Source organism: Malus domestica, chromosome 05 (genome assembly GCF_042453785.1).
Source record: "Malus domestica chromosome 05, GDT2T_hap1".
In the NCBI taxonomy this organism is placed as follows: Eukaryota; Viridiplantae; Streptophyta; class Magnoliopsida; order Rosales; family Rosaceae; genus Malus; species Malus domestica.
This window is the reverse complement of record NC_091665.1, coordinates 40,635,224-40,658,278: the sequence shown is the minus strand read 5'-3', so window position 1 is coordinate 40,658,278 and position 23,055 is coordinate 40,635,224. Positions and strand designations below refer to the sequence as shown.

Below are 23,055 nucleotides of genomic sequence, written 5' to 3'. Positions count from 1 at the left end.
GGCTCCACTTTAGCAGCAGAGTCCACCTTATCTCCAAAGGTGAACCGGACTTTGCTCCCAACAGACGTCTTGATACAACATTCAGCACTAGGGGCATGACATGACCTTTATGCCGAACAATCCTATCAGCAATCGTACTAGCCATTCTTGACATGGCAGGCGCCACATGCTCAGACCTAGCAGCCTCATTTTTCGTCCCCTTGGAAAAAGTCAAGTCAATCACAAGCCTGGAGGCAGTCGGCGAACCCGCGCGAGCGAAAGAAGTCTTTGGTTTTTTTCTCAATCGGCATCTCTTGAACAGGCAGGGAAGATTCATTTTCCCACCTACACTTACAGCAAGATCCACAACCGTGATTGGACGAGCCAATGCATCCGCCTTGATCCTATTCACCTCCTCTTTCAGGAGCAGCCTACTTTTCTCTCAGCGAAGAGGACTAAGCAGCCAACGACATTCATGGTACTCAGCAGGGGAGCTCAACCCAACATTCCAGCAGTCCATGAGACCCACAATCTCCTCATTTCTCTCAATCGCCAGCCTGGCCCGAGTCAGGTCCAAGAGCCCAAAGGACATGAGCCATGCAGCTCGCCTAGCACTGCGCCCCAATGCCACAATCCGCGACCCCAACCGCACAAGCTGCCCTTAGCTCAAGCCAAGCCAAGCTGCCCAAGTAGTGGTCCCTGCCACGACATCTCATCGGCCCATGCCGAGCCAACTCCTAGCCCCTGCCAGCCGACGTGCTGCACCACCCTGACGGCTGCCCCGCAATAGCACTATCCAAGAAGAAGGCAAGAAAAATTAAATTTTTCTTACATCGGTGCGGCATGGAGAAAACGAAGAAATCAACGAAAGACGGTCCTTTGCACAGGCAAGATGTAGAAGATTGCTAGAGAATGGGGAACAAATATCCTCTAACTTTCTCTCTCTTGTGGGGTATAATAAATGGCTCTCCAAAGTTGATTTAATAACCCACTTAAGGTGGACTTAAATAAGCTTTGAGAGAAGTTTATTTCTCTTTCCTAGAAGGACCTAATTTCCAATTAAAGAGAGAATCAACATCAAAATAGGAAGCAATCCTACGTTTCCTGAAGCAAGAAGATCTCTACACCTGCTGCCCTTTCTTACGAGCAGCCCAACAGGTGTGGGGGCATTTGTGGAGCCAAAAATATTCACTAGGCGACACGTGGACTTTTGGACAAAAGAGGACAAAAATACCCTTGAGGCATACCGGGATTCCTACGCGCAAGCAGCAGGAAATTATCTTTCAATCAAGTCAAAAGTGCCCAAAAAAGGTAACAATTAAAAACCTCTTTCATCAAATCCTTTCTATAAGGTATTTCCCAAAACCTAGTATTTTCTATTTCATTATTTAGCTAATCAATTAGCTAAATAATATATACCTACCATATCTCCTAAAATCATCCTTAATAGTCAATAAAATCACCCAAATTGATAGTCAAAACCGGCCACCACCATTCCCATCCTCACCTTTCCCATTTTCCTTATTAAAATAGTCATTCATTTTTATAATCACCCATTTATTCTTTTCATATTTAATTAGCCAATAAATTGGCTAATTAAACATGAAATTGAACCCCACAAAAAACCTTTAGTGGCTGGTTACTTTTATTCAAAATTGGGCAAGGCCTAACTCTATAAATAGGCACCTATTCTCACCAAAAAATCAATTCCAACACTTTGGCAAAAATCTCAAAATTCTCTAAACACTCTTTCTCTCTAAATTCTAACTTTGGCATCGGATGTTCTTCGGCCAGAGCCCCCCATTCATCGTGGGCGCGTGAGGCTCTTGGCCTTAACCTAAGGTGTTAATTGTTTTGTAGGTGCAAAATTGTCCAAGATCAAGGAGGAAGAAATTTGCATCCACAAAGATTGGATCAACAACTGCAAGCAAGTAAAATGAAGGGTTAATCTCTGTTTACTACTCTCATATTTCGTGGTTTTCAACATTTAGTACATCAACTTTTTTTCGTCCCAGAGTCATACCTAAAGTGTAAATTTTGAGACAGTCTCATACATTCGTTAGTCAAACCGTTAACTCTCCAGTTAACTAATGACGTGGCGCTCATTTAGACAATGACTGGACGCCACATGTCATTAAAGGTCCACGTGGAAATTAAAAAAAAAAATTATAAATATATAAAAAAATAAAAATAAAAAAAACCTAAAAGCTTCCCCATATTCTACCTCCCCCCCTGGCGCACCCTCTCCCTTCCTCATCCCCCCCCCACCCTTTCCCTCCCTTCTCTATTATGCAACCCACACCCTTTCCCTTCCTTCTCTCCTCCGTCCTCTTTTACAATCCGTCTGCCAAGTCTCCCCCCCCCCCCCCCGGCCGTTGTGACCTCAGTTCCCCTTCTTCTCAGGTAATTGTTATCTGGGTTTTCTTTTCTTTCCCCAATTCTAGAAGTGGTCCTATTTGTTCCTGATCAAATATTTGAAATTCTCAACTGGGTTTGGTTTTCGATCTCTGATCTTTTTTTTTTCCTTCTTCTTCTTCTTCTTCTTCTTCTTCTTATTGGTTGGGGATGGAACTGGTGTTGGGTTGGGGGGACGGGGGAAATGACGAACTGGGTTTCGTTTTTTTGTTTTTGTTTTTTTTTCCCTTCTTCTTCTACTTCTTCTGGGTGGGGGGAGGGGGGAGAACGAACTAGGTTTATGTTTTTTTTTTTGCCTTCTTCTTCTTCTTCTTCTGGGTTGGGTGGTTTTTTTTTTCCTTATTCTTCTTCTGGGTTGGGTGTGGGACTGGGTTTTTTTTTTTGTTTTTTTGTTTTTTTCTTCTTCTTCTGGGTTGGGTGCAGGACTGGGTTTTTTATTTTGTTTTTGTTTTTTTTATCTTCTGGGTTAGGTGTGGGACTGGGTGTTTTTTTTTTTCCCTTTTTCTTCTAGGTTGGGGGGGGAGAAGGGATGTGGTTTTTTTTTTTAATTTTTATTTAATTAATTTTTTTAATATTTTTTTAATGACACGTGGCACTCAGTCATTGTCCAAATCAGTTAACTGGAGAGTTAACAGTTTGACTAACAGATGTATGAGAGGAGGGAAGGACGAACTGGGTTTGTGTTTTTTTTTTTTTTTTTTTCCTTCTTCTGGATTGGGTGCGGAACTAGGTTTTTTATTTTGTTTTTGTTTTTTCCTTCTTCTGGGTTGGGTACAGGACTGGGTTTTTTTTTTTTCCTTCTTCTGGGTTGGGGGCGGGACTGGGTTTTCTTTTTCTTCTGGGTTGGGGGCCGAAGGAGAAGGGATGGCTTTTTTTTTACTTTATATAATTAATTATTTAATAACACATGACGCCCAATCATTGTCTAAATCAATTAACTGGAGAGTTAACGGTTTGACTAACGGATGTATGAGATTGTCCTAAAATTAACACTTTAGGTATGACTCTGGAACTAAAAAAACTTGATGTACTAAACGTTGAAAACCACGAAACATGAGAGTAATAAACAGAGATTAACCCTAAAATGAAATAGACCAAAAGATACTTCGTTGCAGACCACAATAGCATAGTAGATAACAAAACAAAACTTCAAGAGTCGCAAAACTCTTTCCGAATTAATTGAAAATAAATCTTTTGAAGAAACTTAAGTCAAAAGCTACATAGTTTCGAAACAGAAAGCAACAGCGCCTATTTCGGAGTAACATAATCCAACCGAGGCACGGCGACCACCGTGACAAGCAGTTCTGACCAGATAACAGGGGCAAGCTTACAGCCTCCTTCCTCTCCTGCCACCCTTTCTACGGGTGCTATCGGTAGGTATTGGAGTCACATCCTCTGAAAAACGATATAAAACGAATGGTCAGCGTTCCGTACTCAGATAGACAGTTGCAGGAAGAAAATCAAAAACTGTATATAAGCAATGCTGCTTAACTTTTACAGAATAATCTTAGAAACTTGTACCACGACAGACAACTTGCAAATTCAATTGCAAATACAGATTGGCCGATTATGAGAACATGAACAGCAGAGACAAAACTCGCATTTTTGGACAATATGACAACATTCTTTAAGAAATTAAGGGCTTACCTATACGACCAATTCTCATTCCAGAACGAGCAAGAGCACGGAGGGCAGACTGAGCACCTGGACCAGGTGTTTTAGTTTTATTGCCGCCAGTAGCACGAAGCTTAATATGAAGTGCAGTAATGCCCAATTCCTGCATTCGTCAAAGTTAAGCGCATTAAATGGTAGCAGAAGAAAAAAAATCATAAAACAAGGAGCTGTGACAATGGGAACGATCCAACAAAATGGCCCAGATGACCTTTGACAAGAAATACAATCACTTCAAGAATACAAAGAATAATAGACAAAGTGTACTGAAAATAGATCAAGACCTTGCATCTCTGTGCAACATCTTGTGCTGCAAGCATAGCAGCATATGGGGAAGACTCATCCCTGTCAGCCTTAACCTTCATACCACCTGCATTGAAAGATATGAATACTTTATGAAACACAACAGATCACTATTCATAACAAAACATCTCAATAAACAGGTGGCTAAATTCATCTCGCTTCAATTACGATTATTCTAAAAGATTATCTACAACACATTCTTTGAAATAAAACTTGTAAATATACCAAAGTGTTCACTAAACGAAACCACCACATGATGCCATGGTGTCTGAAATAGAAAAGTCTATCTAGCTGATCTTAATCCTAGAAGAGAGAATTTCCTTACCAGTGATACGCACAAGGGTTTCCCTTCCTGACAGATCAGTTACGTGCTGAAACATAAACAAGGAATCATCATTAGAACCAGAAACATAGACAGAATGAATTAATTATGCATAACACGCCTAGAAACGGATAAATTTACTTACAATGAATGTGTCATTGAATGACGCATAAATGTGTGCAACGCCAAAGGCATGTTCTCCATCCTTGAGAATGGGACCAAGGGTAACATTGTCTTCCTTAGGCTCCCTAACCTTCTTCTTCGACTGTAGAACACATCAAAACAAGAAAATGTCAAAACAGGAAGAGCTAGCGCCAACAAAAATACACTACAAACATGTAACCCACAAACAAAAATGACTAAATATTCAATGCAGAGCAAATCATTAGATTTAGACCCACTCATCGAATTGAAGTCCTGTCTTTAGCGCAAATTTCATCCGACTGAAAAACAAACATTTGAACCATCCACTCCAAAAAACAATATTTTCAAAACTGAAACATAAAACAATCAAAGCAGAATCGACAAGTTTTGATGTTGATACATTACTTTCATTCCTATCAACAAAAAATGAACTTCTCACGTCAGACCTTGATTAGTATATACATACAACTAACAGATACAATCCCAAATCAAACCAAGCTCACAAATTGACTACAACCTAATTAAAACACCTCATTATCGGCATTATAACCCACCAATTAAACATTTAAATTGGGTATGTTAACCTTGCATCTAACTTAATCACAAAGGGTTTCGTTACGACGAAGACAGTAACAAGTTTATCAAATTCAGAACAAGAACCGAAAAAAAACAGATAACCATTTTCCATTTGCACCAATTGTTAAGCATTCGGAAATCGAAACGCAAATAAAAAACCCAATCTGCACAAAACGAAGATCTAGGGTTCTTGATCTGAAGCATAGCTACAGAAAAATGGAAGACTGGGGATTTATACACAGCACCAAAGCTCACAGATTGAATTCTGAACAGAGGCAGATGAAATCGGAGACGAAATACTTGAGAGAGAGAGAGATTGGGTTTGAGATTTGCTTACCATGGCTGCGAAACGGGGAGAATTGGGGGGGTAGGGTTTGGAGGAGTCTGCTGGTTGCTTTGGCCGACTGGAAAAACCCTAAGCAGTGAGAAGGATGAGGGCTTGTGTGGGCGCTTTCATTTTATACCCGAGAACAAACTAGGGTTCTGTGTGACGCGAGTAAAGACTTTGGAATTTGCGGAAATATCCCTTGATTTATTGAATATTGTGATTTACGCACCTTTATTTTTGGATTTTACTTTTCCTAATGGCTCGCTACCCCTATAATTTGGGGTCTAATATTGTCACCATGGCGGAAGCACTAAAGATTTATTGGGGATGCTCTGGTTTTGACACTGATGCGGTCTTAAGAAAGTGTCTATTCACCGTACATTGTGTGACAATAAATTATTTTAAATACCCTTATTTAAAATTAAATATGAATAGTACCTGACGAAAACTGGTTGCAAGATGTACGATGAATGAACACGATTTGGATGCAGTCTTAAGAAAGTGTGCACTGCCTTCGAGAATTAGAACCATTGAGGATCCTCAAATTGAGTTCGTTCATTGTACATTGTATGGCCAGAAATCATTTTAAATACATTTATTTAAAATTAAATATGAATAGAACCTGACAAAAACTGGTCGCACAATGTACGATGAACGGACACAATTTGAGGATTCCCAGGATCCTCACAAACAAGATCCGTAGAGGATCCTCCTCAAGCAAGGAATCAATAATACGTATGTTTGGGATGGATTTGTTCCTTCTCAAGCTAGGAACATCCTTTTATTTGACACTAGAGGTCTTGGGTGTTCTCGGGGCTTTTCTTTAATATAATTTCTTTTCTTGCTAAAAAAAAAAACTAGCTAGATAATATCGTTTGTTAAAAAAAAACACACACACTAGTAGATACGTGCTAACCACTCGTTTGATCCTCCAACAATTTTTATGATTTGAAACTTACATGTTCAGGTCCTCATTCACAAATCATCTTTTAAAAAATTCGACTAAATCGAATAGTGTTATAAGTTCTTTTTGGCACAACCAGAAAATTGACATATAGTGTTGTACAAAACAACCAAAAATGCTCAATGCACTAGCAAATGCATAAACGATTTCAGCTTTTAGTAAAATTTGTACGATAATACATGACTTACAAAATAAACGATTCAAATCAAAATGTTCAATGTCCACATTTGTATTCCGTAACTTGCGATAAAGTTGAAAGTCCAAAACAGGAGAGTCCAACTTAAGTGGGCTATATAGATAAGCACGGCCCATTTTATACTCTCACTTTCGTTAGCAAAGTTTGGCATACAAATACAAGTTTGAATTGTACATATGAACTCTATTTTCTCAGCAACCTCAACAATTACAGAATAAACATTAGAAACAAACATATAAACGATAATTTTAGGAAATCCTAGCTACAAAGAATGGTAACAACGTTCAAATGCTATGCAGAAACGAGGCCGAGATAACCAGCACACAACGCCAGTGTGGACGATATAACGTAAGCACCAGCAACAATGACTGGTTCTTTTAATCCACATAGTTCAAGGTGGTGATGGAAGGGTGCCATTCGGAAGAGACGGCGCCCAGCTCCGTGTAAACGCTTGGTTGTCTTGAAGTATAATACCTAAAAGTACATCAACTATCAGTTCACAGTGAAACTGAAACCAACTATGAAAGTGAAACGTGTCTATTTGCTCGAAACAAAATCAGAGACACGCTATATGTTGAATGTCATGGGTAGCAAACCTGCAAAATAACTGATGAGGCTTCCATGACAAAGACTCCAGATGAAATAAATAAGGGGAAGAACATCCCCGTGCAACAAGCCATTGCAGCTAACCCTCCACCGAGTGCCAGGGATCCGGTATCACCCATGAATACAGATGCCTTGTATCGGTTGTGCAAAAGAAAACCGACACAAGCTCCTGCCATTGATGCTCCAAATATAGCAAGGTCTGTTTCATATGAAAATAAATAATTAGTACCAAAAAAGTATGCAGAAGAGACATGTTTTTCTTTATCATTGACAACCCCAAGTTAAAAATCCAACTCCTTGGTGGGATTGTGCTACTGGAGGTGCAACATGCCTTTAGATTCTTTATGTGAAGTGTGAACTCAAAAGCAGCATAATTCTATTGCGTGCAGCATAAAAAGGACATAACAATGACAACTACACTGACCAGAACAAATTGGAAGCACTGCGATCGACATTCCTGCAAAAGCCAATGCAGCAGACCCTCCAGCCAGACCATCAAGACCATCTGTTAAGTTAACCCCATTTCCCATAGAAACGAAACAGAATGAAGCCAACATTAAATAACATTTTCCCAGGAACACAAGCCCTAGTGCAGGTAAAGGAACCAACAGTTTCCTGCATTCAGAAATTAAAGATCAACTTGAGTAGAAGCACCATGAGTAAAGCATTTATTACATAGAAGCAGCCAAGCAGCCAAGCAGCCAATCCAAAAACAAAATGTCCCACTATCAGCAAGTTAAATTTAGTGTGTATGCTATCAATCTCGGTTTCAACTTTTACAGTTAAGATTATCATACAGTACCTGTTGAACATATTCCAGCAATCTAAAATGGATAATTATGGAAGAGAAGAGGTACCGATGGGTCTTCAGGAAAATCTTTATTCAGAATTAGCTACAAATATACGACCCATTGAGAACAGGAAGTTTTAACAGTACAACAAAAACAACCAAAAAAGAAAGAAAATTGCAAGAGACCCTTTTTGTGGTAGACTGATAAATAAGAACCAAACACAAGTTTGATATTTTCTTCTAAACTCAACATTGTAAGAACAGAAATGTGAGTTACCATCAGAAAAATAGTTAGAAGAAGATATACATGCCATAGGGTGATGATATATTTGCAGTATGCAACCAATACGAAAACCAGGTCCCAACAGCTACCTGCAAAATAAGCATAACTTAAATATTGCTAAAAAGATTAATAGAACTTAAAAATCAACTCTTAGATTAACCAGAAATCCACACATAAAGTTTGCGAAAGGAACATTCAATAGTCAATTCACCTCCAAAATAATTTTTGTCCATGCAGATAAACCAGTGTTATGTCTCTTGACGAGGCTTAAGATATCATCAAGCAGACCAATTGCAGCAAACGCAAGAGTTGCTGCAGCTGCTCCAGAAACTTCAACAGAAGAAAACCCGGCAATAAATTTTGCAACAATTACACCAATTGGTATAAAAAATAATCCACCCATCGTGGGAGTTCTTTTCTTTAAGGAGTGCCTAGCAGGCCCTTCTTTTCTGATAATTTGACGAATCTTCAAAACATAGAGTAGGGGAACACAAACATATCCTGCGCATGAAGCTAAAACGGCTGATACAAAAAAAGGGCAGGTCAAGTGAAATGGGGCCAAAGGTAGTCTAACAATCCTCCATGCACACGAATCCACATATAAAAGTAACACCACTAAGAACAGTATCAGTCCCATATTGAGTAATACTCCATGTCTAACCCTGCAAATGTAGAGTGTAAAGGACAATCAGACTAAGAAAGACGCACATATATCACTAGTTTAAGCACGTGAATAGGTTCCCGTCAAATAACAGATAATGACTTCTCATTGTAGTGGAAATTTTGGACCAGTCTCTAAATGTCCAATGAATTCTAAACTTTTGAATAACTAGTAGAAAAAAGCCACATAGTGTCTCGCAACACACTCAAAAACCTTGTGTAAATTGCAAACACCATTTTCTCAACAACTTTAAAATACCATGGCTTTCATTCTATATGTTTGTTTTTTGTAAAATTTTATATATCACTTGTCAAAATCTATCAAAACACATGGTGATCATAAAAAACTGAAGTTTGAGTTTTTCTCGAGCAACATTGATATACCGTAGGGTGCAGTCAATATGTTAGAATCTGTACTTCTTCAAGTCTATGAACAGTGAGTAATTAATCAGATGGCATACTTGCCTGTGTTTCCTACGCTGCCTTCCAAGCATTGCAAGCCGATGAGCAGTGACAGTCATAGCATCATCAGTTGATACAGTGATGGCAGGCAAATCAATATCAGCTACGGGAGTTACTACGAACTCTCCATCACTATCTTCACCGCTGGAATACATTATGTACCCTGTAGAGTCTTCATGGCCGCCCCCCCAATCATCAAGTGGTGCTATATCAGCTGCTTCCTAAAGGGAAACAAAAAATGCTTTTCATATGCATAAGCAATTGATAACATTTCACCTTTACAACAAAAAGAAAAAACACTTCAAACCCAATATTTAAGAAAAGCTCCCTGCCCACTTTGCAATGAGAGGAGGGCACCAAAAGAGATTTCGAACTAAGAATGAATTAGAACATGACATGTATGTAGATGCGCGATTATTTCTCTCAAATTGAGTTCTTTTAAGTGTTTTCATATAGTTGTCCGGATGTTTTTCCTAATTTCCTAAAACAGTAAAGCGAGGAGCTAATGTGTATGCGGAAAATCGGCATTTTTTGTATTCGAATAGTCAAAGTATGTTTCGATTAGAACAGAGAATTTATTCAACGAGCATCCGAAAAGCACGAAACACTGATAGTTGATTCCAAAACAAATGTAAACTATAACTTCAAATATTGACCAAAAAAAAAACTATAACTTCAAATTGTTATCAACACCGAAATCTAGTCAAAATACAAATACCAAACAGATAAACAACCATCATTTTGAACAAGAGCTATGAGGCTTACCGAATCAAAAGACCCGAAATCAACAGAATTGTATCGGAATTGGCGCCCATTTCTCCGCCGAATCAACTGAAATTGATGATATATCAAATCAGCACACATCAGAACAAGCATTTCACAGAAGAAAGAAAAGAGTCTACGAGTGGCTTTCGAATTCCATCACAGATGACTTTCTCGGCAACCAAACGGAAATTACGAAACGAATCGGCGATACCAGAAAACAAACCTGAAGATCGTATCGGACACCGGAGCTCCCGAACGAAAAGGCCGAAACGGATCGGCGGAGAATGGCGGTGCAGAGCGAGGGGGAGCAGTGGCGGGAGCGAGAGAGTTGGAGAGGAGAGAGGTGCCGGAGGAGAGTGAGAGAACAAGATGATGATGACGTCATGTCTCAGCGGAAGAAGAAGGAGATGAAGATTCAGATCTCGGAGAGGATGGTGAGTCCATTAAAAACTGGAGAGGACGAAGAGAATTGGATATTCGAGTTTTGAAGCTTTTTATACCGCAAAAAAATTAAAAAAATAAGAAAGGACGGCCGGAGGGAATGCGAAAGAGGAAACTTTGAAATTCTCGCCCCGGATCGAGTTTCTGCGCGTGAGAGAGAGACGGCCTTTCCACACATGGACTATGGATTGGTTTGGTGGGGTCAATACACAGATGATGCATCACATATTATTATACAAATAGTGAGATATGTGTATTAAAAAGTTAATAACTTAAAAAATAAAATTTCCCAAATAAATAGTGTACCCTTCGTGTTCCGATCACAATAAAAATTTTCTCCTGAAAGAGGATCTGCTGATTTGGGAATGTTTTTTATATTTCGGATCAGGATCCTCTCCTGAGCTAAGGGTGAGGATCCTCCTGACCAAGTCTATCGGGTCATTGGAATTTTATCCAACAGCTACAAACAGGAAATCCCTCTAAAAATTATAATAATTGTAACCATTGAATAAAATTTTAACAGTCCGATGAACTTGGTCAAGAGAATCCTCACCCTTAGGCTTAGCTCAGGAGAGGAGAGGATCCTGATCCTTTTATTTCAGGTGCTTTTTGTCGTGAAGAAATGAAAATCGAACACGTTTGCTACTCGTTGGTTGACAACCCCAAAGCTTACTAGTGTTAGGTTTTACCTAATTTACCCGTTGACCAACTAAATATTTCGATCGAATATGACATGCTAAATAATTTTTTGATATAACAAACGTTGATTAAGTTAGTTGATTAAACAATTTATCCGTCTTACGTTCGAGTTTAAATCCGTCTCTTCAAATAGGAAATCATCTGTTTTTAATTCTTGGATTGATCCAAGAAAATATTGTACAATGTACAACGTCGTATCATGGTTTAAAAAATAAGTAACAAGAGACTCGTCTATCAAACTGCATTCCGCACCTGGGCTATAACACCCAACAGAAATTCGGATAACGGTTGATAGATGAATATTCACATAAGTCCGCCGGCATGAGTAGACGCATCACCGATCTACCAGATCTCAGTCCAATACATACGCAAACGTTCTGAAACACAAAATCACTATAGGTCTGGTGATCAACCCAGTCGCTAACTCTGGGCTGTGCTCAGAGTCCGCCCTCGCCCCAATGTGAATCCCCTGGTTCCGTCAGGCATCCTTGGGCCGGGTGGTGGCTTCCAAGGTTCAATGCCGTGATTGGCCGTAGTAGTTCCATGACCTGGGGAAACATTTTGGTTATATTAAGGGCTGGTTTGATATTGCAGTATTTTGAAGAAAAAAAAGCTGCTTTTGCTGTACTGTGAAATAAAGCAGCAGAGTGTTTGGTAAACTTTTTTGTAAAAATGCTTTTGAAAAAAAAAAAACAATATTATAATGTTTTGTAAACTTTTATGTACACAGATGTGAAAACAAGCCGGTTTTTCAAAGCTGGGTTTTGTAGCTTCATGTTTTTAGCTTTTTTTTCACCCAAAACTGTGAAAAAAAACTGAAGCTGAATGTTTACCAAACACAAAAAAGCTCCCAGCTTTTTTTTATAACAGTTTTTTTCAGAATCACCTTAACACCAAACTAGGCTAAGTGAATAGAGTCTATGAAGGAAAGGAATCTATTCAAAATATTAGTTCATCAACGTACCAAATCCATTGGTCCCACGGTATTTTTGCCTTCCTGACTGCCCCCTATTTCGACCTCTATGCCCAGTTTTCTCCTTGGGAACTCGCTCTCCATCCTAGAATGGCAGAAGCAAAAAGGTCAAAACTTAAAAACCAGTCGAGTGTAATGAAACACTTGTATGGAACTGGATCCATCAAGGACTCCAACAAAAATAACACCAATTGCTCATGAGCATAACCACCGCTTACCTCTTCATCAATTGTCCGTGCATCATTATGTTTCACACTTACAGTATGGTACTCCTCGTCTCCTGTTTGATCATTACTTCTGTTGCCGCTACTCTTCTCAGATTCGAAACCCTTCCAGGGTTGTTTTCTCTGTCCATACTTCCCCTGATGTGAATAATACCAACATTAACTCTTCTTGTAGCCAAAAGTGAAGATAGAAAAAAGAAAAAGGAAAAAAGACAGAATCAAATACCACTTGTTTTAGAAGCTTCACCCGCATGCCATTTCTCCAATCCTCCTCATTATTTAAAGTAGTGACCTGACACAAATTACCAGGAAAAAACTGTAAGCCAAGGATTGATTATCCGAGCTATAGAGAGCCCTATGAAAAATGATGTTGATGTTGATGTTGATGATTATACCGTTGGAAAGAACAAACACTTACAGCTTTGTCAGCAGCCTCCACGGTATCATACTTCACAAGGGCATGCAACTGCGACAAAAAACAAGACACATTACAAAAGGCTGCCGGATTATCTCAAAATTGTCTTCAGAAGGACCACAGCGTTTGCCTCAGACCACAAAGAACAGAAGACTTTCACCAACCACAAAAATCCCGATCATGGAAAGTGTATCTCAGTAACCGATCCCTCTAAATCACCAGATTCGGATAATTAGCATGTACAATCATGCACATAAAATTTAGAAACCATACCTTATTACTAATCAGCTTCTTAGCCTTGCCGCCTTTTGTAGACACTTCTATTGCATGTGGGTTGAGTATGTACAAATCTTTTATTCTGGAAAATTGAAAGCCATGCTATAATCAAAATTGTAGAGAACAGTAATGTCACATCATGGGAAAAAAAAGAAGAAGGAAAAGAACATACTTTCCAGCTTCACCAAGTATACTCTTAAGGTTCTCCACTGAATGATCCTCAGGTAGGTTCTCTACCAAGACAGTGCACTATAATGCAGAAATTAGATGCTTGAAGTTTTCCAAAAATAATACATAAAAATTAAGAACAAAAAAAAAAAAATCAAGTTCGAAAGGATACCTTTGGATCTTTGTTTTCAGTTAATGGAAGGGGATGAATCCGTTTCACCTTCTTCCCATTCGAACTCACAACCTACAAGAAGGAGATTTATGCCTATCTTTTAGCATATTCGTGATTCAACTTGCACTTAATTTTTTTAAAGAGAACAAAATAAGAACATTACAAGGAGGGAAGACTCCCTCAATGCAGCTGCTATTGACGAATTGTTTTGGATGAGCTTTTTCATTTTTCTAAAAGAAGCAATAACTGAAATTGGAACTGCAAAAAGATATGCCAATAGTTATTGAAAACTGTTAACATAACAGGGTGAAGAAAAGGAGACTACTTAATAATTTTTCAATTTGTTACAACTTACAACTAAGATTTTTTACCACCACAGAAGAAGCAATTTGATGTATAAAAAAATTTCAGTGCCACACGGATTTGCAGCTAGTGGTTAATATACTCACATACACAAGCAGAGGAAGGAGATAACGAAGTCGAAAAAATAATAGGGCAGTTCTCATATTCCTGCCACTAGAAAAGCAATCACCCCCTTTCTCAGAAGTGATAAATCACCAAATTAGAAACAAGAATAACCAAGAGAATGAAAAAAATGTTTCTAATTCTGAAAACTGCTTTAGCAATAGAATTTAATGAATAGAGAAGGAATCAGTCAGCAATCAGTTGCATCGTCATTCAACGCCAACCCCAGATGCTCGGCACAACCAAATTTGGCTGCACCAGGAAAACACCCAGGCAAGGCAAGCTGTCAGAAGTACCTGCTTTGTTCATCACCTTCGTCTTCTCTACTCTACTAATGCCAGATTTTATTAACACAAACATAATTAACACTATAAACTTTCAGCACCCATAAAGCATGTAGAAAATGACAAATAAAACACCTTGGAATATATTGGTTTAGATCCACATCCAGCCACATGAACTGGAGGTAAGTCCAAATGGAGGAATCTGCATGAGATTAATTCTACTTTGGATGATTGAGGAAGAGTTTCTTCACAGACCTTTATCTTATTTTATTTAAGGAGTAGTTAGTCTAATAAAACACTTGGAAAAAAAGTAAGCCCGCGCAAAGTTTTATTAGCCCATTACGTGGGTCAAGTGATTAAACCAGCGGGTGGGCAAAGTTCATAGACAGCTATAGCATGATACAATAAGATTTTGTTTAACATGACTTTTCCTGCATTCGTCTTTGAAAAAATTACCACTGCATCAATCACAGAAGAAGAAATAAGAAGCCATTCGGGGTACAACATGGGAAAGATATTTACTAAAGTTGGCAGTTATCAAATCAGATGAAAAACTATGCAAGTTTCAGTCGGTACAAAATGCATCAAACCATTAAAACAACATTTAAATCAAACAATAACGGTAACCACTCACCATAACCTTCTTTGTTCTTTTTAATCATACTCAACATATACTTGTCAGCGGGCAAGTTTTCATCGCTGAAATAATATTCCACCTGCAAATCCACAAAGAATTGAAAAACAAACCTCGCATGGGAACTTAAAATTAGTAATAGCAACATTTACAATGTCAATTGAGAATACTTCGTTTTCTTTCTCCCTCTACGTTTACTCAAACACTTTCTTAACCCCGCTGTTTGGTTAAAGCTCAATGCGAGTTAAAATTTGGACTTCAGGGCAGCTAAAATTCAGTTTAGCGGTTAACAAAGTGGGCACAGAAATTAGTACATTATGGTCTATACTAATGTGGCTTCAAAATGTGGTTCCAGATACGCATTCGATTCAAATTCACTTATCCCATGCGTATGCATTGCGGAAATCATCGTATCTATGAACAATTTTTGCATTTATTTTACCAATTTTTTACTTGTTCCTTCAATTTAGACCAAAGCAAGAAGGAATCAAGAACATAATTCCAACAATCGTAGAGCTACTGAAAGAATGATAAATGTGGCTCTAGGGTTCATATACAACACATATTGCTAGGTCTATACAATATCAAATTATCAGCTCCAAATCAAATTCATTCTATATATATATATATAGAGAGAGAGAGAGAGAGAGAGAGAGAGAGGGATCCTTGCCTGCTTAATAATCTTCTGTTTGAGATCCTCAGAGAGACCGCCAGTCCCAGACGATTGATCAGGGTCATCATCCGACGGCTGTGGTTGAATCTCAGAGGAGGCGCGACCGGGAGATCCAACGGGTGAGATATCAGAACCGTGCGGCGGAGATGGTGGGGGGGCGTCGATGCCGCATGTGATGACGGTGGGGGTGGTGTCGGCGGGAGTGGTGACGGTGGGCCCCTCTTCGCCTTCCATTTGTGGAATGCAGAAAGAGGAGGGGAGAAGAGAGAGGAGGGAGCGAACCTTTCAAAGGTTTCAAATGCGAGGACAGGCCCCCGCTCTTTCTTCTCCTAATTCTGTTTTCTTCCCCTTTCCACCTTTATATAGGCCCAACCCCAAGTGATACGCATGACGTGTGATTAGGGCATTGCCTTCATTTCGGTCCCTCCTTTGTTCTTCAATTTTGTAAATTGCAAAAATAGCACTTGTAGTTCCATTTTGTCAATTTTATCCAGGTCAAATGTTGGCAATCCAATGATAAATTTTCTTCAGAATTTGGATCCTCTATGAACCTTAGGGGCGTTTGTTACGCCGGACTATCTCGGACTGGATTAGCTTCAAGGACTAAGCTGGACTGGCTTAGACTGGACTAAGTTGGACTAACTTAGTAAAGCGTTTGGTGTAGTGTTAGACTAAGAAGTTAGATAATAACAAATTCTAATATTATATTATTTAATATATAAATTATTAATATTTTATTATGATCTAGGTGACCGAAGATGACGAGGAGTCTATCGGGAGTGGTTGTTGAGCATGACAAGGACGAGAGAGGATAGTCTTAGCTAGTCCCATGGTTATTGGGGGGTCTCGCTAAGACCTCTTAGTGAAGGGTTTTGTCCATGCTAGTCCCATTTAGTTTTATTAATGTTAGTCCCAACATAGAACAAACACGGTATTGGACTAACAGCTAGTCCAGTCCAATCCAGTCCCACTTAGTGAGGGCAAACAAACGCCCTCTTAGTGTCCAGAGCTTAAGGACCAAAAAATTCGACACTTAACTTGTGTGAGGTGAACCGGCGAAATGGGTTAGTAGGGACCATTATATTCAATAGCTTGTGTGGCAAATTTATGAATTTTTATTTCCAAGAGTAAGATGAAGCTTACATGTCATTTTGTTAATTATCTTGTACTTTGTCAAACATTTTGGTAGTTTAGCATCAAACTACGTGATGATCACATACGATTTGTATTTTAAAAAACCAATCTATGAGCTTCTTTAAGGAAGATATCGACCCAATAGTACACATACATTCTTATATTGAACTTATGTCTCGATATGGACTGGAGATGGTAAGAACCATAAGAGCAGCGGAAGTGTTCTACCATTGAAATTAAGGAAAACGAATGAAAATAGTTTGAAAACTTTAAGTTTTAACAATAAAGACAAAATAAAAAGTAAAGTAAATAGTATCAAGATTAACTTTTTAGTGTAAAAATATGGTTTTTCGTTAAAATGAACAGTACCGGAAGCTTTTCGTTAAAATTCATTTAAAATTATAAGGCTATGCGATTGAAATTATGAAAATTGGATCAAGGAGAACACATTTCTCATTCATATAAAAACCATATAGTAAAAGCCCACATACAACTTAGTACTTGGGACCATTGTTTGCAACAAATCCCATGCTAGACGTACTAAAACCAAAACATTACATATGATCAACTTCCCTAGGAAACCCTAACCCTTACTAAACCAAAACCCACACAAAAGCCCAGAAAGCAAGCCCAAGTGCCACCCGGCCCGACCCACCGAGCCCATTTCTCCATGACCCGGAAAACCAAACCCGGACATCATCCACCACAGGCCCACAGAGTGAGCTCATGTCATCAGTCCTGGTGTTGTAATACACACTGTAGAATGCAATCCTTGTCCTCTCAGCCTTGGCCGTGAAATTCACGCCGGCGGTTTGGAACGTGCTGTTGGAATTCGGTGTGTAATGGACGTTTTGCGCCTGGTCTCCGGCGAATGCCATGATGCCGAGAGGCTGCTTGCATTTGTCATTAGCATGGCCTAATGAGAAGGTCAAGGTGTAGGGCTTGTTTGGTGAAGTTTCAACCATTTGAGATATGATGCCTTCTTTTCCAGATACCAATTCAATGGCCCGTTTGCCTTGTGGCACTGCGTAATGGTACGAGTCTATGTACCTAACAGCCCGGTTGGACTCGACGATCCAACCGGGTAAGGAAGAAGTTTCTTCGTCGAGGTTGGTTGGGAGCAGGACTCCGAGTGAGATGTTTGGAAACATCCATGGACCTTCCTCAAAATCACCATTGATCACTGCGTTGTCTGCACAAAATATGGCAAATGGTGAGAAAGTTGGTACTCTGGGATTGCTAGACTTTGCAAAACAACAAAAATTTATAGTCCAATCAAGATAAAGGTTAATCTTCTTTCATATGTCAGTTCAACACAAAATTTAACATCTTTAAAACAGTTTTAAAGAAAATGTTTTTGGATTTAAAAAACACTTGAAGTATTTCTTGGAAAAAACGCTAAAAAGCACCTTAAGTATTTTTTCAAAATTCACTTGCCTTTTAAAAACACTTATAAACAAGTCCTTATTTATCTCTTGTCGTATATCAGCTCTATCCAGCACATGATTAATAATGTGATTGAGAGAAAGAAAAAAAAAAAGAGTTTGGTATACAACAAGAATAGGTAAGGCATCTATTAAAGTTCAAAGTCACGACAATTTTATGACTGATTTAAAACAATACCAATTTGTCACAGTAACATCTACCGTTGCATCAACTTTTGAAATTGAATCCCATCCTCACTTATTTGACAAGAAAATAATATTGGATTTGTCATCGAAGACAAAGTTTTGGATCACGACTTTTGAATGTCATGGGACAATCCCATCCCCCACATAATAGTGGATCCTAAGTTCTAAAAGCTTCATATCATTTTTGGCCACGTGTACAAAGTTTTCTACTTTTTAACCTTTAAGTTAATGGGCCAATAGGGTTGAGGAATAAAGGAGGGATTTTTCAATGTAATCGGAACACGGAATGATATATCATATATCACTATATAAATGATGGAATGTGTGTGTTATAAAGTTAATAATTTAAAAAATATAATTTTTAACCACTTATATAAAAACACGTAATGTATCATGTTCCGATCATAATGAAAAATTTATTCGAAAGAAAGAATTTTACCTTTGGGCCTATCAGGGGTAAAGAGTTTCTTCATAGCAACGTCATCAATGATGGGCCCACAAGTGGGGTCATCCTCCATGCCGGGATTCCTGAAGACCAACATCGCATCATCCTCCTCCGCCTCGAAGGCCCACGCGTAGGGGTCCCACCCCTGCACGTTGTACAAGGTCTGAAGGTCTATCGTCTGCGACGCAGGTGGCACGGACACGTTCAGCGACTCCAGCTGTGCGCACGTGCGGGCCGCGCTGAAAGTCACCGAGTATATCGACCCTTTCTCCACCTTCACTTGCTGGCTTATTTCGGCGTCGTTTCCGAGCCTCACCGCGTGTCTACCTTGCGGTACGATGAGGATCATCCCACCCTGTTTCTGCCCGGATTCGACAAGCTCGACGGTGCCGTTTGCTTTCCAGCTGGGGATCCCGGCGGGCCCGTCCACAGCACCGTCGTTTGAAAAGCCGCCTGATGGGGTCAGTTCAAAATCTCCGTTTGGCACCGGCCCTGCAATAAACGACATTGGTTTAGAAACGTAGGTTACTCATTCAGGCCACATTCCTTAACCAAAGCAATTGACGCTAACATTTTATTCGAACGAAATAAAATTTACGTTACTACGTTCGATAGAAATCATTATAACCAAAGCAAATCTCAATTCTAAATACATTTTTTGGTGCTTTCTGGAGATCTCAGGATGCATTTCAAGTGTCAAATTTTATAAAAAAAAATTTAATTGTAAGCTAAAAGAAGTACGCGGAAGTGCTTTTTACATAAGAAATCGAACTTCTAAATTGATAACCTTCCCTTCCCCAAACCGATACAAAAGAGAAATATCAAGAAGTGTTTTACCACATTAATCTTAGGTTAACCTAAAAAAGCCAAGTATGTCATTGTCCTAAAGCCAACTCATGGTCCTAGAAGAGGCTGAAATTCTTTTGCCTCGGCCTTTTCTCCCACATCAAAAAATGCGGACCGCTTTGTTAAAAAGAAAAGGGCAAATGCCTTTAATTATTATAATAATGACTCCCCTCCTCACGGATTGAGGAGAAATCACAACTCACAAAATTTTGTGGCTTAATCATAAAATTCGTACTTATGATCGGAATCATTTATTTAAATTATAAAACATATTGTAAAGATGATCTCTATAAAATTAATTAAAATAAAATCATTTAGTCATTTCAATTGTATAAACCAAAACGAACAAATTTAGGACTAGTTTGGTATTGCTATACTTTGAAAAGAAAAAAAACTGTTTATCTTATGCTGTGAAAATAAGTTCATTTTTATTACTTTACGTTTTCAGCTTTTTTTCAACCAAAACTGTAAAAATAAGTTATTTTTAAATATTTACCAAATACATTTTGACGAGGAATTCCTACTCCCCATTAACCTCTTCTCAATTGTCGTTACCTACCGCATGGCCCATCAGTTTACGATTCCACGGTCAAAAATTGGTCTTTCCAGATCTCAAATGTGAAACAAAAATTCAACAAAACAGTCGGATTTTGTTCTATCACGACATGACACCGAGGACCCTGCCCACTCCAAGACAAAATTGTGTCGGCTAGCGATATTTTTTCCCTTTGTGAAATTAATAATATCGCAAGTTGAGAAAAATCAGAAAAATGTCAGTCTCAAGGTGTTGTTTTCAATTCCAAAAATATTTAAAATGTTTTCTGGAATAAATTGATGTTTTTATTTTCAGCTCTTTTGTCTTCAATTTTGTGCCGCTACAACTTCCCAATTCACCAGAGAAGGCAGAAGATCTATCCAAATTCCAATCTCTTTGGGACACTGAGCAAATCCTCTGGATAGCCTTATCCATTCATGGGTCTCAAATGTTGGGAAGCCCACAATAATATTATCTTTTCTTCCAACCGCAAATAGACGTAAGTTAAGTCAGTTAGATTCGACCCCGTGCACAAGCATTCGGCTTCCACCCTCTTTGCCAATTAGTTATAAGTAATTTAAAATATCTACTTATAAGAAAGAAAGAAAAAAAAACGGTAAAAAAATGTGGAGAGAAAGGAAAAATCTCTGAGTTGAACGCGTGGACCCTACAAAAGGACCTTATTTTTACGGACACTACCAAACACCATTTGGGGTGGTGATCCGAAAGGACAGCTATACATTGTTTATAGGGTCGGTGACCTTTCCGTAAAGGGCCTTTGTCCTCTTGATTAGGTAGGGGGAAAACGTGCCAGAAATTTGGCGCCAGGGTTACTTAGGTTATTTCGGTTCTAAAAATCTCCACCTAACACTGCATTAACTTCGCTTAGACGTGCGCCTAGACTGTCTGGCCTAGTCAAACGTCACGTGCGCCTAGACTGTCTGGCCTAGTCAAACGTCTAGACGCTTGACTGACTGCGACCCACTTGAAGAAAAAATAGATAACTTTTATTTTATATTATATTTTTTAATAAATTATAAGAAATTTGTTGAATACTAAAATAAACACAAATTATATGCTTGTTTATGTTTCAATACTTCATAACATATATATCTTTCTATTTTATGATTTATTATATATATTTTAAGTATAAACACACTTATTTACATGAAATATAACATATTTACTTAAATCCGCCTAATCCGTATAAGAACCCGCCTAAGCCCTGCCTATAAGCTAAGCCCTAACACAGAGTCCGATTAACGCCTAACGCCTTTTAAAACCTTTAATTTAAACATTTCCACCCACTGCGGGACTGTAAAAAAGGGTAAAAGCAAAACTTAGCTGTAGAGCAAATAACTATCCTGCGAGTAATTTTACTAATTTACCCAATCTTCTTCGGTTTTGATGCAAAATCCACGAACAGAACTCCGAATTAACCAAAATAGCTATCTTCCTAGTAAATTACCAAATCCAGCGTACTCAAAAATAAAATAATACAAAAAAAAAAAAAAAAAAACATTACCACATTTAAATGGAGAATTGAAATTTGAAAAAGCTTGAAGAAACTGAGAAAATTGAGGTTAAAAATTAGGGGAGTTACATTAAGTAGGTTATAATATGTGAAAGTTAAAAGTGATTTAGGTGGACGAGAGTCCGGAAGAATGAGTTAGGATTACAATAGCTTCCGAAAAATGTGAAATAGGGTCTCAAAGTTTCAAACAACGGTGGTAATTAGCTAACTAAACAGTCATTAGCTAAACCAAATGCATATTCATGTCCAAATGAACCACATAATTGCAAATGAAAATACGAACCCATGAAAGTTAATAGCCTAAATAATACTAATATAAGCAGTCATTAGATCTCAGGAGTTGGAATAAATGAGCAAAAAACAACAAAATATAAAGTAATTTTAAACAAAAAACTGCAAAATGGTTCCAAACATTCAAGAGAGAAAGTGAGAAACAGAGAGAACCCAGAAAACGTACCGTCATCTGCTGAAATTTCAGCAGCCAAATGACCGAGAAGAAGCAGCGTCGGTAAGACCCATTTGTGTAATGTGGAGCTCCGACCCATCTTTTCCGCCCAAACTCACTCTCTCTCTCTCTCTCTATGTGCAATGCGTTTAGTGAGGTTTACAGTGACAGAGGAAAGAGGGGAGTTTACAGTGACAGAGGAAAGAGGGGAGTCCTTTTATCCAAAAGATTCGACTTCAACCGACTTTATTTTATTTATTTATTTTTGCTAAGGTCGTCTTTATTCTTTAGTTCATAAGTGGGATTTACTTTTTTTAATCAAAGTTTAACGCTTTAATATCATTAATTTGACAAAAAGGGCAGCAGGCTTTACCTTTATTTTATTTCTGAAATCTCGAGAAAAATAAAAAGAAAATAGAGAAACAAAAGTCTTCCGCCCGTTCCCACCTCAGATAATTTTTTCAATCATTGTGAGGATATATTTGTTTAATTTATTAACAAAATTCTCTTTCAAAAGCAAAAAAGAGTGAAAATATCAAGGGTCAAATTAATTAGGGTACATTACATTTTACCTCATCAGATTTGGGGTCTATTTCA

General features: G+C 38.4%; 4 protein-coding genes across 4 annotated transcripts; all 4 read right to left on the bottom strand.

Moving 5' to 3' along the window:
• Positions 1-3,484: 3,484 nt before the first annotated feature.
• On the bottom strand, positions 3,485-5,939 carry LOC103434992 (small ribosomal subunit protein uS11x). Its single transcript, XM_008373377.4, has 6 exons — positions 5,748-5,939; positions 4,836-4,955; positions 4,694-4,739; positions 4,350-4,435; positions 4,042-4,171; positions 3,485-3,789 (listed from the first exon to the last, which is right to left on the bottom strand). Exons 1-6 carry the CDS (start codon positions 5,748-5,750, stop codon positions 3,722-3,724), a joined length of 453 nt encoding a protein of 150 aa, XP_008371599.1. The 5' UTR covers positions 5,751-5,939; the 3' UTR covers positions 3,485-3,721.
• A 1,057-nt stretch (positions 5,940-6,996) lies between these two features.
• On the bottom strand, positions 6,997-11,103 carry LOC103408893 (phospho-N-acetylmuramoyl-pentapeptide-transferase homolog). The gene is made up of 8 exons (XM_029103082.2): positions 10,688-11,103; positions 10,465-10,530; positions 9,703-9,920; positions 8,789-9,239; positions 8,602-8,666; positions 7,929-8,119; positions 7,495-7,703; positions 6,997-7,372 (listed from the first exon to the last, which is right to left on the bottom strand). Exons 1-8 carry the CDS (start codon positions 10,847-10,849, stop codon positions 7,190-7,192), a joined length of 1,545 nt encoding a protein of 514 aa, XP_028958915.1. The 5' UTR covers positions 10,850-11,103; the 3' UTR covers positions 6,997-7,189.
• Positions 11,104-11,728: 625 nt separating this feature from the next.
• LOC103434993 (la-related protein 6A-like) lies at positions 11,729-16,258 on the bottom strand. Its single transcript, XM_008373379.4, has 11 exons — positions 15,886-16,258; positions 15,216-15,297; positions 13,996-14,090; positions 13,833-13,904; positions 13,665-13,741; positions 13,490-13,574; positions 13,220-13,267; positions 13,028-13,093; positions 12,796-12,939; positions 12,569-12,662; positions 11,729-12,152 (listed from the first exon to the last, which is right to left on the bottom strand). The coding sequence occupies exons 1-11, from the start codon at positions 16,120-16,122 to the stop codon at positions 12,025-12,027; spliced, it is 1,128 nt and encodes a 375-aa protein (XP_008371601.2). The 5' UTR covers positions 16,123-16,258; the 3' UTR covers positions 11,729-12,024.
• A 1,194-nt stretch (positions 16,259-17,452) lies between these two features.
• Positions 17,453-22,714, bottom strand: LOC103434995 (protein BIIDXI). Its single transcript, XM_008373381.4, has 3 exons — positions 22,471-22,714; positions 19,093-19,590; positions 17,453-18,214 (listed from the first exon to the last, which is right to left on the bottom strand). Exons 1-3 carry the CDS (start codon positions 22,556-22,558, stop codon positions 17,616-17,618), a joined length of 1,185 nt encoding a protein of 394 aa, XP_008371603.1. The 5' UTR covers positions 22,559-22,714; the 3' UTR covers positions 17,453-17,615.
• Positions 22,715-23,055: the final 341 nt, after the last annotated feature.